Source organism: Salvelinus namaycush, chromosome 3 (genome assembly GCF_016432855.1).
Source record: "Salvelinus namaycush isolate Seneca chromosome 3, SaNama_1.0, whole genome shotgun sequence".
NCBI lineage: Eukaryota > Metazoa > Chordata > Actinopteri > Salmoniformes > Salmonidae > Salvelinus > Salvelinus namaycush.
The window spans coordinates 76,095,047-76,108,639 of record NC_052309.1 but is presented as its reverse complement, the minus strand read 5'-3'; the positions used below and the strand labels follow the sequence as shown (position 1 = coordinate 76,108,639).

General features: G+C 41.4%; 1 protein-coding gene across 2 annotated transcripts in view; it reads right to left on the bottom strand.

Moving 5' to 3' along the window:
- LOC120038995 (ubiquitin carboxyl-terminal hydrolase 43-like) overlaps nucleotides 1-6,811 on the bottom strand; it is a 97,466-nt gene extending 90,655 nt beyond the window's left edge. The window contains exon 1 of one of the 2 annotated variants that reach the window (XM_038984526.1): nucleotides 5,851-6,811. In XM_038984526.1, the coding sequence (XP_038840454.1) occupies nucleotides 5,851-6,465 (615 nt within the window). In that variant the 5' untranslated portion in view covers nucleotides 6,466-6,811. The remainder of the gene's footprint in view (nucleotides 1-5,850) is intronic. The other variant, XM_038984534.1, reaches the window with a different exon arrangement.
- Between the last annotated feature and the right edge of the window lie 6,782 nt (nucleotides 6,812-13,593).

The window sequence follows — 13,593 nt, the reverse complement described above, 5'->3', positions numbered from 1 at the left end:
CGCAGCTGGCAGCCTGAAGGAGCCTCAGCAGTGAAGAGAGATTATGGAGAGAACAGCAGCCTGTGATCACTGCCTAATGATCCCTGGTATCTAACAGACATACTGTATGACTATCATACAGTACAGTAGATCTCGCTATCATTGGTACAACCTGTATAATAACACACTGTGTGTGGGAGGTACTGCTTAATGTACCTATCTTCAAAGTAGCTGAACATTGTACAAAGTGAACACACATTCATAAACAGAGAGCAAAGTGATTATTGGGATGTGTCAAAGCAAAAGTAGGAGTAGAAGAGAGTAGTCTCCTAATTAGAGGTCAACCGATTAATCGGAATGGCCGATTAATTAGGGCCGATTTCAAGTTTTCATAACAATCGGAAATCGTTATTTTTGGACAGCGATTTGAACACCATTTTTTTTTTTACACCTTTATTTAACTAGGCAAGTCAGTTAAGCACACATTCTTATTTTCAATGACGGCCTAGGAACGGTGGGTTAACTGCCTTGTTCAGGGGCAGAACGACAGATTTTTACCTTGTCAGCTCGGGGATTCAATCTTGTAACCTTACGGTTAACTAGTCCAACGCTCTAACCACCTGATTACATTGCACTCCACGAGGAGCCTGCCTGTTACGCAGTAAGAATCCAAGGTAAGTTGCTAGCTAGCATTAAACTTATCTTATAAAAAACAATCAATCAATCAATCATAATCACTAGTTAACTACACATGGTTGATGATATTACTAGTTTATCTAGCGTGTCCTGCGTTGCATATAATCGATGCGGTGTGCATTTGCAAAAAAGGACTGTCGTTGCTCCAACGTGTACCTAACCATAAACATCAATGCCTTTCTTGAAATCAATACACAAGTATATATTTTTAAACCTGCATATTTAGTTAATATTGCCTGCTAACATGAATTTCTTTGTGTCACTTCTCTTGCAACAGAGTCAGGGTATATGCAGCAGTTTGGGCCGCCTGGCTCGTTGCGAACTGTGTGAAGACTATTTCTTCCTAACAAAGACAGCCAACTTCGCCAAACGGGGGATGATTTAACAAAAGCGCATTTGCGAAAAAAGTACAATCGTTGCACGACTGTACCTAACCATAAACATCAATGCCTTTCTTAAAATCAATACACAGAAGTATATATTTTTAAACCTGCATATTTAGCGAAAAGAAATCCAGGTTAGCAGGCAATATTAACCAGGAGAAATTGTGTCACTTCTCTTGCGTTCATTGCACGCAGAGTCAGGGTATATGCAACAGTTTAGGCCGCCTGGCTCGTTGCGAATTAATTTGCCAGAATTTTACGTAATTATGACATAACATTGAAGGTTGTGCAATGTAACAGGAATATTTAGACTTATGGATGCCACCTGTTAGATGAAATACGGAACGGTTCCGTATTTCACTGAAAGAATAAATGTTTTGTTTTCGAGATGATAGTTTCCAGATTCGACCATATTAATGACCTAAGGCTCCTATTTCTGTGTGTTATTATGTTATAATTAAGTCTATGATTTGATAGAGCAGTCTGACTGAGCGATGGTAGGCACCAGCAGGCTCGTAAGCATTCATTCAAACAGCAATTTTGTGCGTTTTGCTCAAGAGGTAACCTATGTTTAGATATGTAGAAATATAAACAGTTTTGACATAGAATTAAGCATAATTACTATGGTTCTAGATTGCAGCAAAAAGCTGTTTCAGGTGTTTGAAAAATGCTAAATTCTCCAACTTCAGGACAGGGACATGTCCCCAATACGGATCACCCCCCAGCCATCTTCATGTACTTTGTGCCCCCTCAGATTTTTGGGGTGCATGACGCCCCTGACCAAAGATCCCGGCGGGACCTGGCCCAATTAAACCCCTGTGTACGCCTGAAGAGAAGATTTACAGAACAAGAACAAGTGTCATCTCCCTGCGACTTCACTGAGTCATTTAACTTCATATTTAATGTCCTGAAATCAAAAGCTCTGCCAGATCAAATAGCCTAATCATTAAAAGGCCTACATGGAGACCCCAAATATTGACACATCCTTGGAAGCCAGAGTCACTGTCACTGTGATGAGTCATCACACAAACATGTCAAAACTCTAAACTGATTTAGCCTTCAATCACGACCAGATAGTCCACCTGCTCCGTAGAGAGGGAGGGTGGACTGAATTCCAGCTCAAGAAGCCTCCCTCCCTCCCTCCCTCCCTCCCTCCCTCCCTCCCTCCCTCCCTCCCTCCCTCCCTCCCTGACCCCTGTCCTAGGCTTCTCCCATGTTATTGAAACCTATATACTAGCTGTTGAGTAACTGTTTGAGTTTCTGTTTTCAAACCTTCTCTGGCCCCTCTATGCAAACATTGAAATCCACCAGGAGGGCTTCAGAGAATGCACTAGGACAAACAGATCAGATACTCTTTAAAACACACATCTGATTCTGATCCCAGAGCAGGTAAAATGAAGCCCTCAGATCAGAGGACAGTGACAGATAGGACATGATGAAGGGGAAGAATATATATAAAGTCACGGGCACAGTACTTAACCTTCAATACAACATTTAAGTAACCCTCCCCCTACAGCGTCAGTCCTGCAAGGTGCTACTGGAATGTAGCTCAGTGCCAGTCATCCTGTGGTAGCTACCTTTTTATTTTATTTTTCTCCAGTCTGCACCACCAACCTGCCTGAGAGGACACTGGGACAGATCACAATTTAATGGTAACTTTTTGCTTCTAATTAACCAAGGACCTCTCTTCTGAATTCACTCAAAATACATTTTGCCTGCTTATAATGAGGATTGAAAAGTAATCTCTATCTGTCAAGCTGTCAGTCATTCTCACATTAGAGTTGACTTGGTGAATATTAGCCTGTAACTGAACAGCACACGTGTGCAACCACCGAATTGCTTTTGCTAATACATTGTGTTACATCAGAAAGTTTACTTACATTCACTTTCATTTTCTCCTCCAAAATTGTGTTTGTTTATTTTTTTATGGGATGTGACGCAAACACTTATCCATCTTCTTTGTTATTTCTTGTCTATGCTATTCACTCTCCTCTTACTCTGTCAGAAGCATGTGGAGTGACTGATAATACTGTTTGAGAACTCTGCTCTGAGATAATTATGAAGTGGGCCATTCAAATTACGGGGTAAGGTTTTTGATTGTTTATAGATGGCTGGTTGTTTAGTCTAATGCTCCCATGGCCTAAGGGCTCAGACAGGGGCCTGACAGCTATCTGATTATCTCATGGTGCCTGCAGACAGCTGTGGAATTACATAAAAGACAGTTTTAGACGGCCAGACATAAACTCATGACCCTTCTGGTCACAGAGCCACAGCCAAGATGCACGCCTGTGTGTGCTGAAACACAGGAAAGATCTCATCACATGCATTGAGTGTTTTTCATTACAGCTATCTTGAGATCTCAACTATCTTGACTACATGAAGCCAGCTCAGATTTTTGTCCTCTCAAAATCTGATAGGAGAGTCCCACAAGATAAGAAGGAAGTGGCTATAGATGGAGAGGAGTTTGCAGGGTGTCCAGAGAAGAGTGAGATTGTGAGAAAGAGTTAATTTTTGGAGGAGAGGAACGGTCACACAGAACATTGGGTCAGACAGAGACCAAATAAACTAGTTAGGATTGATTCTCCTCTGAGACCTCTCTGGCAGGAGGTATAGCACTGACTGCACAATAAAGGTAATGCAATCTCTGGATGGTATTTTAGTCTGGTATTGTGGTTGGGCACTCTCAATCTGCCCCTCATTGACCACCACCCAGACAAAACTTCTCTAACTCCTGACCCTTCCTGTCTCAGCCTCCAGTATTTATGCTGCAGTAGTTTACGTGTCGGGGGGCTAGGGTCAGTCTGTTATATCTGGAGTATTTCTCCTGTCTTATCTGGTGTCCTGTGTGAATTTAAGTATGCTCTCTCTAATTCTCTCTCTCCTTCTCTCTTTCTCTCTTTCTTTCTCTCTCTCGGAGAACCTGAGCCCTAGGACCATGCCTCAGGACTACCTGGCCTGATGACTCCTTGCTGTCCTCAGTCCACCTGGCCGTGCTGCTGCTCCAGTTTCAACTGTTCTGCCTGCGGCTATGGAACCCTGACCTGTTCACCGGACGTGCTACCTGTCCCAGACCTGCTGTTTTCAACTCTCTAGAGACAGCAGGAGCGGTAGAGATACTCTGAGTGATCGGCTATGAAAAGCCAACTGACATTTACTCCTGAGGTGCTGACCTGTTGCACCCTCGACAACCACTGTGATTATTATTATTTGACCCTGCTGGTCATCTATGAACATTTGAACATCTTGGCCATGTTCTGTTATAATCTCCACCTGGCACAGCCAGAAGAGGACTGGCCACCCCTCATAGCCTGGTTCCTCTCTAGGTTTCTTCCTAGGTTCTGGCCTTTCTAGGAAGTTTTTCCTAGCCACCGTGCTTCTACACCTGCATTGCTTGCTGTTTGGGGCTTTAGGCTGAGTTTCTGTACAGCACTTTGAGATATCAGCTGATGTAAGAAGGGCTTTATAAATACATTTGATTTGAACTCCTATACTTCGAGTGCATTACACTGAGCTAGAGGCAAAGTGATTGAGCCCCTGGCTTTGCACAATGCAGGGTGAAGGTGTGCCTCTAGTTACGCTTCCACCTCTTCTCCTCACAGAGCAATGAGCATTTCCAAGAATAAATCCATTGTGAATGTACCCCTTATCATCTTCTCTTTATCTGGCCTTGAACTATATAGGAGCTTAGCACTGCAGGCAGTGTGATAATTATTTTTTCCTCCTCTTTAGAGTGGGCAGGGTGGGAACGCCTGAGGGGAAACTGATACTGTCACCGCCTCCTGATCCACAAGAAGATCCACTCTCAGATCCACACTCAGATCCTTTAATGGAGAGTGTTCCTCTCAATAAACAGTCTTCTCTATGGCAATGTTGCCTAACTAACATAATGAAGTGTGTCCTATTCAGAAACACTGTAAATGGTAGTGAGTCAGCCAGGTGCTATGCTCAACATCTCAGCGACTGTCATTTTAAAGCCCAGCGTTCAAAGCCACCATACCTGGAAAACACTCAATATAACACACCAGCTTTCAAAAGTCTGTTTAGTGTATAGTAAGTCCTTTGTTTATGTTCAAGGTTCTTCTGTGCTGTGAGTGTCTGATGGAACAAAGTGCTAGCTCAGCACTCCAGACAGACACCTGGTAATCCCATGCCCTTAGACTCCAGTGACACACTGTGCCAGCCAGCCACTTCATTAGTAAGTGGTGAACTAAAAGCCATCTGGGTAAACCCACAGACTATAAAAGCACTGTAGAGATTAACTCGAGTTCAGCATAGTAGCTATTGAACTGCAGTTCAGCGTAGTAGCTATCAAAGCTCGCTGTTGCACCGACTTATAAAGTAATCAATCCTGGAGAAAAAAATAACCAGGTTACCTATAGGCTAATAAATCTTATGAGCTCTAATGTCATGGATAGTGCTTCAGGCAACATTTTTTGGAATATAAAATCAAATCAAATGTTATTTGTCACATGTTTCGTAAACAACAGGTGTAGACTAACAGTGAAATGCTTATTGACCAATATGATAACATTTTCTGTAAATCCCCTCAATATTTTAGGCAAATGTCACACAAATTGTTTTTGTATCATGTTAGGAATGACACATAGTTGTTTTATGTTGCGGTTTCAATCAAGGTATACAGGAGCAGGAGCAAATGGAAATACACCCGTTATCTTCACCCCTGGCTCTCTGGTACTACAATAGCTTGTCCTGAGTTTATTACATAGTAAGTATATTGTTAGTACACAGGTATAAGAGCAACTAGATTTAATAATAGCCAACTATAGCCTACCTTGAATTCCACTGACAGTTGCGGGATGTATTCTAGAGTCCAGAGTGCCCTAACAAGTGATGCCAACTGCTCAGTGACTTCACCTCTGGCATGCTGCGTGTCTTCACTTCTAACAACCCCATTAATTCTCCTTCGACTCAAATCCAATTTGTACCGCTCCAACCCGAGATACTCTGCGAGCAGGTCAGTGTTGCTCAAGCACTGGACCACGGCGTTCATGAAACAGGTGTTCCCATGATTTTTCAAGCCTAGAACACCTGGAATTTTGCCACCATAGCACCATAAAACCCTTTCTTTCACCGAGCAACGGGAAGAAGCTATCGCATTATTTTTAACAGAATCATCCCCGGCGACATCCTCTTTGATATTTCCTGAGTTGGCACTGAGTGTGCAAGGTGTCCCGTCACGAAACCCTCCATCGTCATCCTCTGCGCCCTGAACTGCAACGTCTCCAAAGTGGGTGAAAGTGCCCAAAGTTTTGATTATTTTATTTACAAAACTCCCCACCGACTTCAATGATTTCTTTCGAAAAAGCCGTCCATGTTTCTGTTTGTTTTCCTTGCGCTTTGCTGCCTTTGACGTGGCTTCATCCTTCACTCTGCAGTGTTTATCCATATCTTTATAATACTTTTTCGATGTTGGAGAATTCTGGAATTAATTTCGAGGCCAGTGTGACACTTTTCTGCAGAGATTTCCCATCCGGATACCGTGAGGAGGACAGAACACCAGCGCACAGAGGTGAAACCATCGCGGAGCCATGGCACATCAACACATATCGACTCCGTGCAGCCGGTAAACGTCAAACATTTCAACACTTACTGAAACCCTTAATGCTTGTTGACCAAATTACATGAGCTCCATCGATGTTCAACATTACCCTCGCCTTTCCTTGCCTCCTACTTGCAGCCTTTACGAGCATGTACACACGCACTTACCCATCGCTTCGAACTTCGTCTCGAAAGAGGCGTGTATTCATATGCGTAGTGTGTGACTATTCCCTCCCACTTTGATTCTAGTCCCTGTATCATCAAAGGAGTTTACGCTGGCATAGTAGGCCATATAAACGCTGACTCACAAATTGATGTTTCCAGGTTGAACTTTTATTCTCATGAAAACAAGCAGTTTTTCATGGTTGAATGTTGAAACAGTCATATTTTCTTTTTGGCAGGTTTTCTATGTTAATATAAAATATATGGATTAGTCATGGACACGTTTTTGCATTTAGAACACACACATATTAGCCAATCATAAATGGATTAATGATGTGTAGACATTATTCAAGTAGGTTATGTGGGTTTCCCAATGTTTGGGAACCCCTGCTGTTTCAACCCACTGGCATGAAGGGCAGTGGTGAGGTGCTCACCTGAAGAGAGCAGTAACCAACCATACACAACAGATAGAAGGATATGATGGAAAATAAGCAGACATATTTCAGTCAGGTTCATCTCAAACATGAACTTTATGGAGTTTGTTGGTAGGGGGAAAAAAACGGTCCACTATCTTTGCAAAAGCATAAGTGCATTCCTTTTACATTCACAACAATATCATTCAATACCTTGGAGAATGCCCTGGCAGAAATGGAGACCTTGTGAAATAATGTCTTGTTAATCTATACTCAGGCAATGAAATGTATACTCAGGCAATGAAATGGGAACACTAATAGGAGTGGGATCTTTAAAGGTCCAATGCAGCCGATTTTATCTCAATATCAAATCATTTCTGGGTAACATTAAGTACCTTACTGTGATTGTTTTCAATTAAAATTGTAAAAAAACAAAAAAAGCTTCTTAGCAACGAGCAATTTCTCAAGCAAGAATTTTGCTAGGACTGTCTGGGAGTGGTTTGAGTGGGGAGGGGGAAACTGAAATGTATCTGTTATTGGCAGATAGGTTTGGAACTCTCATTCTAATTGGTCTATTAAGTAATTTCACAGTATTTTTCCAACCTCATAATGTGGAAATATATATGAATCACGTTTTTGACTCCACTGGACCTTAATAGAAGTGTTTCTTATTTTGGCTTATTAACCATAAATGTAAGAATTATTGACTAATAAAAAATTACTCCCATATCCAGACCAACTCTCCTCACCAGTGCTAGACTGAGAGGGAATCCTTTTTTTTTTGTCCAGGGTATTAGGGCAGGTGAGGGTACCTCCATGGCAGTATGGACCCATCTACACTGATGCTGATCACATACTTGTTGTTGGAGCAGATCTTGACGCTGTTGATGCTGCCACTGTGCCCAGTGCCGATGTCTGTCACCTCCCCCTCAGAGTACCCCCCACACCTTCACCAGCTTGTCATCACCATTCGCCACCTATGTGGAGACACAAAGCATACATTATTATGGGATATCAGTGTTTCATTTAGTCTGTTGTCAGTGCAGTACAATGGGTACAGTACAGACTGTCTCATCTTACAAAGGCTTGATGAATGATGTCTCTGAGAGACAATGAAATGTTGTGGCCTGAGATTAAATTGAACTGTATAAACCATACATATGCTGTTTCTTAATCTGTGCCAGTTTCTCACAGCAGGAAAATAATCCTGCAGCAACAGGAAATATGAATTATTATGTGGATTATAAATAATGGATATTTTTTGTAGGGGTTTCATTAGGGTAAATCAAGTCTGAAACTTTAAAGTGGAAATTACAAACTTAACAAGATTTAAGGTAACGCATCTGTATCTGTCACAAAATGGTCTCCATCGAGGGTGATGTGCATTCCATTAATGGATCCTGAGAGGGACCCTTCTAGTTCTCGTAAGGCAAACCCGTCATGCACCTCCCAATCGCCAATCCGTCTCAGAAAAGATACAGTAAGTTAAATATTACAGGCCTTGTGCCACATTCTGACCATAGTTCTTTTGTATTTTCTTTGTTTTAGTGTGGTCAGGGCGTGAGTTGGGTGGGTAATCTATGTTTTCTATTTCTGTGTTGGTTTTCTGTGTTTGGCCTGATATGGTTCTCAATCAGAGGCAGCTGTTTATCGTTGTCCCTGATTGGGAACCATATTTAGGTAGCCTGTTTTCTGTTGAGTTTTGTGGGTGGTTGTTTTCAGTCTTTGTGTGTCTGCACCAGATAGAACTGTTTCAGTTTTTACGTTTGTTGTTTTGTATTTGAAGTGTTCAGTTTTTTGGTGTATTAAATTAAGATGAACATTAACCACGCTGCGCTTTGGTCCTCTCCTTCTTCCACCGACGACAGCCGTTACACCTTGATGTGCAGTAAACGAGGATTGTAGAATAGTTGTGTGAAGAACTCTCATTAAACTGCAAAATGCATACAATAACCATGTATAAAATCCACCCAACAGTTTCCAAAAGCACATGCTCATTATTTTTCAACCAGTATTATATATGCAGAGTCTTTCACAATGACCAGTATTCATTATTCAAACTTTTTAATCAATGCAAGTCTGTGTCAAAATCTCTCCTCCTGTTTAAAAAAAGTATAAGCAGATGTATTGTGCATGCCAGCATTTATTGGCTGGTAAATAATTTTGGGAGATTTAGAACTAAAGCCTTGACTTTCTCCTAATGAGTCCTTCACAGTATGCAAATAGAAACTGCTACCGTCTATCAAATAGTAAAATGCAGTGGTTAAAACATGGTTGTGTGGGAATGAGCCATAATCATCTCTGGGTTTGCAGCTGTTATTTGAAGTTATTTTTAGACCACAAATACCACATGTCCCTTTTAAAACGCAGGTGCCTTTCTATTTTTCCCTTGTTGAAAAGTGAATTAACCTACAAAGAAGGAGTTCAGGAAAAGTGTAGATTTTACATCCTATGTGATTGTGCTCACCACTTTCATGAAAAAACATGTGCTCCAGTAGTGTAGAGTTTAGACATACCTAGTCTATTGATGTAAAGAAATTATGCAAGCAAAATGTATATTCTATTTATACACAAAACACTCCCCCTCAGTTAAAAATAAAGAGAAAAGTGTGTTTCTTTGAAAGTGCTGCAGTTTGATCCAGAGTCCTGAACCTAAAAAATCAGGTCCAAACTTCCATCATGAAGACATATGGATTGTACTCATGAAATACTCAAAAATAATACTATGAAAACCAAGCCTCAAGAGAAATGATCTCTGTGGAATACTTCAAAATAACAATATTTTATGTGATGTTAGTGTGCTACTCAATGGATTGCTCTGGTACACCAGTGAAATAGATATATTTTAAGTTAAAAAAGGAGAGATCATTTTCCAATGAGGTTTTCTCTGTGAAGAAGTAAACATCATCCGAGATGAAGTGGGTGACAGAGACCATCTGGTTGCCTGAGTCATGGCTATGCCGTCTGCTATGGGAATAAACAATCCTTAGCAGAGAATACAATGCACTGTCGTTGTCACCGCATTACGCTACTATGACATCTTCCGCTAAAATATGACCAGTGGCAAGGAGATGGCGCTCACACACGACTCACTGTGCGATCAATCATCCATTGTGTTTCAAATTCCATGGTAATAACTGTAAATAAATACTATGGTAGTCATTTACCCAATCAGAGTTGAAATCTCCCTCAATACTTTAGTCTGTTGTACAAATGAGTCTGACCTCAGTAAATGCTCTTCTATATATCCTACTGTGGTGGATGTACCTTTCTGTCTGTGTCACTAGTGATGATCTGGTACTCCTCAGGGTGGTAGCAGACACTGGTTAGAAGAGTATATCTGCTGCTTCTACTTGTTTCACAGTTTCACAGTTAGTATTTGATTCTATTTGTTAAACTATTAGTCATTTCTTCATATCAATAGCATTATAAGCAGATTCTGTTATGAATAAACATGAGCCAAGGCTTGTGGTTTTTGAAAACGTTGTTTATCTGGTAGCCCTAACACAGTGCAGTGGTTTCATGCCCACTAACTAAAGGTATCTATAATAATATAATTTGGTGGGTGCTTATATTTGTCCTATTTCATGCATGTACAAGCGTGTATTAATACGCATGTGTGAATTGGAAATGTGTATTTTTGCATATCCCAACTCTCCTTGAGACACCCTCGGAAAGTGGTGTCACGGCCAGGGTCTGCCATTATCAACGGCGACCCTATTTGTACTTTGTAATGCTCATGGTTCTTTATCTCCATCATTGTTGTTTATCTTTATCTCCATGGTTCTTTATCTCCATCATTGTTGTTTATCTTTATCTATATGGTGCTTTATCTCCATCATTGTTGTTTATCTTTATCTCCATGGTGCTTTATCTTCTTGATCTTTACCTGTCCCTCCCCTCCCCGCTGGCAATCCTCTTGCAGCCTCTGGTGGTGGCGATGGCTGTCACTCACACCCATGCTGTGGGCGTTGTGCACAGTCATCATCAGCCTGCTAGTCTCAGGAGTGAAGCCACGGATCTTCCCATCATTCCAGGCTGAAAGAAAACAGCACAAAAGTCAATGACTGGGAGAAATACAAACATGAATGCGTGACAAAGTATTGTTTTTCTTTCATCCGAGTTAAAAATGGCACAACTGTTGTTGCCCAACTAAATCACCACCAGAGGAATGCATTTGCATTTCCAGACAGCAGACAGGGCTTATAATAGAAAGCCCCTGAGTTTCTGCTGCTAAGAAATGGAATGGGAAATCCGCCACTGATGATGCTCCCTGCCGTCAATCATGAATTCCACAACGTTGCAGCCAGGTCATGTTGGGCACAGTGATATGTAGCACTTCTTTAGAGGTCTCCGTTTGCCACCTCCAGATGTCATTCTCAGAATGTGGCAAAGAGCTCAGATGAGCCACTGTGAGATATACATCAAGATATATATGTTAAATTAAAGCACTTATTAACAGCCCATAATGAATCGATCTAGCTATTGACAATGACTAATATAAATATCATACTTAACAATATCTACTTTGGAGGACAAAGGACATAACTTACAGTAAATGATAGTATAGCCCCCTCTACTGGTGTCATTTAAAAAGGCAAATGGGCTTCAAAATGAACAGCCAGTCAAGCAGAATCAGTTCCCTATTTGTATTCAGTAGGGGACTGAGCCTGGACACAAATGGAATGTGATGGCGTATATTATGTGACCTTTTAGCCTGTTGTGTCACTCACATCATTCACGGCGCTGTTATGGCTGGTGGTGATCAGGTGTTGAGCTCCTCTTTGAAGTCAGTGTAGCTGAAATGGCAGATCTGTGTCACTTCTGTGCTCACAAACAACTGGTGACCATCACCACGGGGCGCTATGGATGTCACCCCTTTCCAGCTGAACCTTCCTGCCAAAGAGTAGAAACCAAAGACTACATGTACAGGTAGTATTCATTGAGTAGTACAGTGGTGTATTAGATGCTTTTAGAATATGCACACAGGATTACTGAAGTGAGAGAATAACTATAAAAGTGAATAAAGACCTCCATTCCAGACACTTGACTCACTTGATGTGTTTGAAGTTGGATGAGGATCCTGAACAGAGTGAACGTGCCATCTCCTGAGCCGACAATATGTTGCCTGTCTTCATCACAGATTGTGTTCACCCCATGTAGACAATAAGCAGAAATGCATGCTGAGTTCTGTACTGCAGTCTAACTAAGCCAGATATTTAACTCCTCTTACCGTGTAACTTTTTTGAAGCCACCTTGCTGAACTTCTGTTTCACAGGGCCACGGCCCATTAAGAATCTTGGTCTTGAGATTGACTTTCAGGATATCCCCACTGGTGCCACAGTAGAAATAGTATAGCTGATCCCAGCCTTCCTCATGGATCTGTACCATGAAGCAATAGCAAGTTATTCAGGCTGCAAACTGCAGTATGCTGAGGAAATAGCACTCTCACAAATGTATCAGGGCTCTACAGCCTACATTTTTCAACATAGGTGCACACGTGCTCCTTGTATAAAAGGTCAGCATAGAGCCCTGTGTATAGCCATGTGTTAGAGCACTGTATGTTCTGATATTGTAATTTGAATAGAACAAGAAGGCCCGCACTCTGTTAAAGCTCCCAATTCACAGATTTATTGACAACGTTTCGATCTGAAGCGGATCTTAGCCGATTTATGACCTAACGAAGATCCATTTCGGATCAAAACGTCAATAAATCGGTGAACTGGGAGCTTTAACAGTGTGCGGGCCTTCTTGTTCTATACTAGTATTCTTTATTAGCCCAGCACCTATGTTTTTAAGGATGTGGTATGACCACAAACTCTTCTGATATTGTAATTACCCAAATGCATTTCACAAATTGTTTTCAGCTGCCCTGTCTGACATTCAGTGGACCTAATCTTGTGGGGAAGATTACATTCCCAAACGGGGAGAGTGTCGCTACAAGAGATGATCCTTATAGGCCTTTAGTTGTGACATTTCATTAGAAGGTGTGCCAAGCCAAAATTATACAAAAATAGCTATTTAAATATACGTACTGTTCTGCCTATAGAAAGATGTTGTCACTTGTGTTGGAGTATTGCAGAGTAAGGCAGTGACCACCACTGTGGGCTGAGGCCGGGCTTCCACAAAAGGATTCTCTGTTTTCTATATTCCATACCACTATATGGAAATTACAGACACACACAGCTATTCAGTTAAAATGTATGAATACGACTATTTGTAACTATTATATTATAACAGAGGATCCGAGTCAAATGTCAGTATTTCACAAAATTTGACACACTATTGCTATGGGTAGTACCTGCCATCATCGTGACCCCCAAGGGTCACCAGGTACTTGACATTGGGGGTAGAAGGCCAATCCTTCCACCTTTGCTAACACCAAATGATATATTAAATCC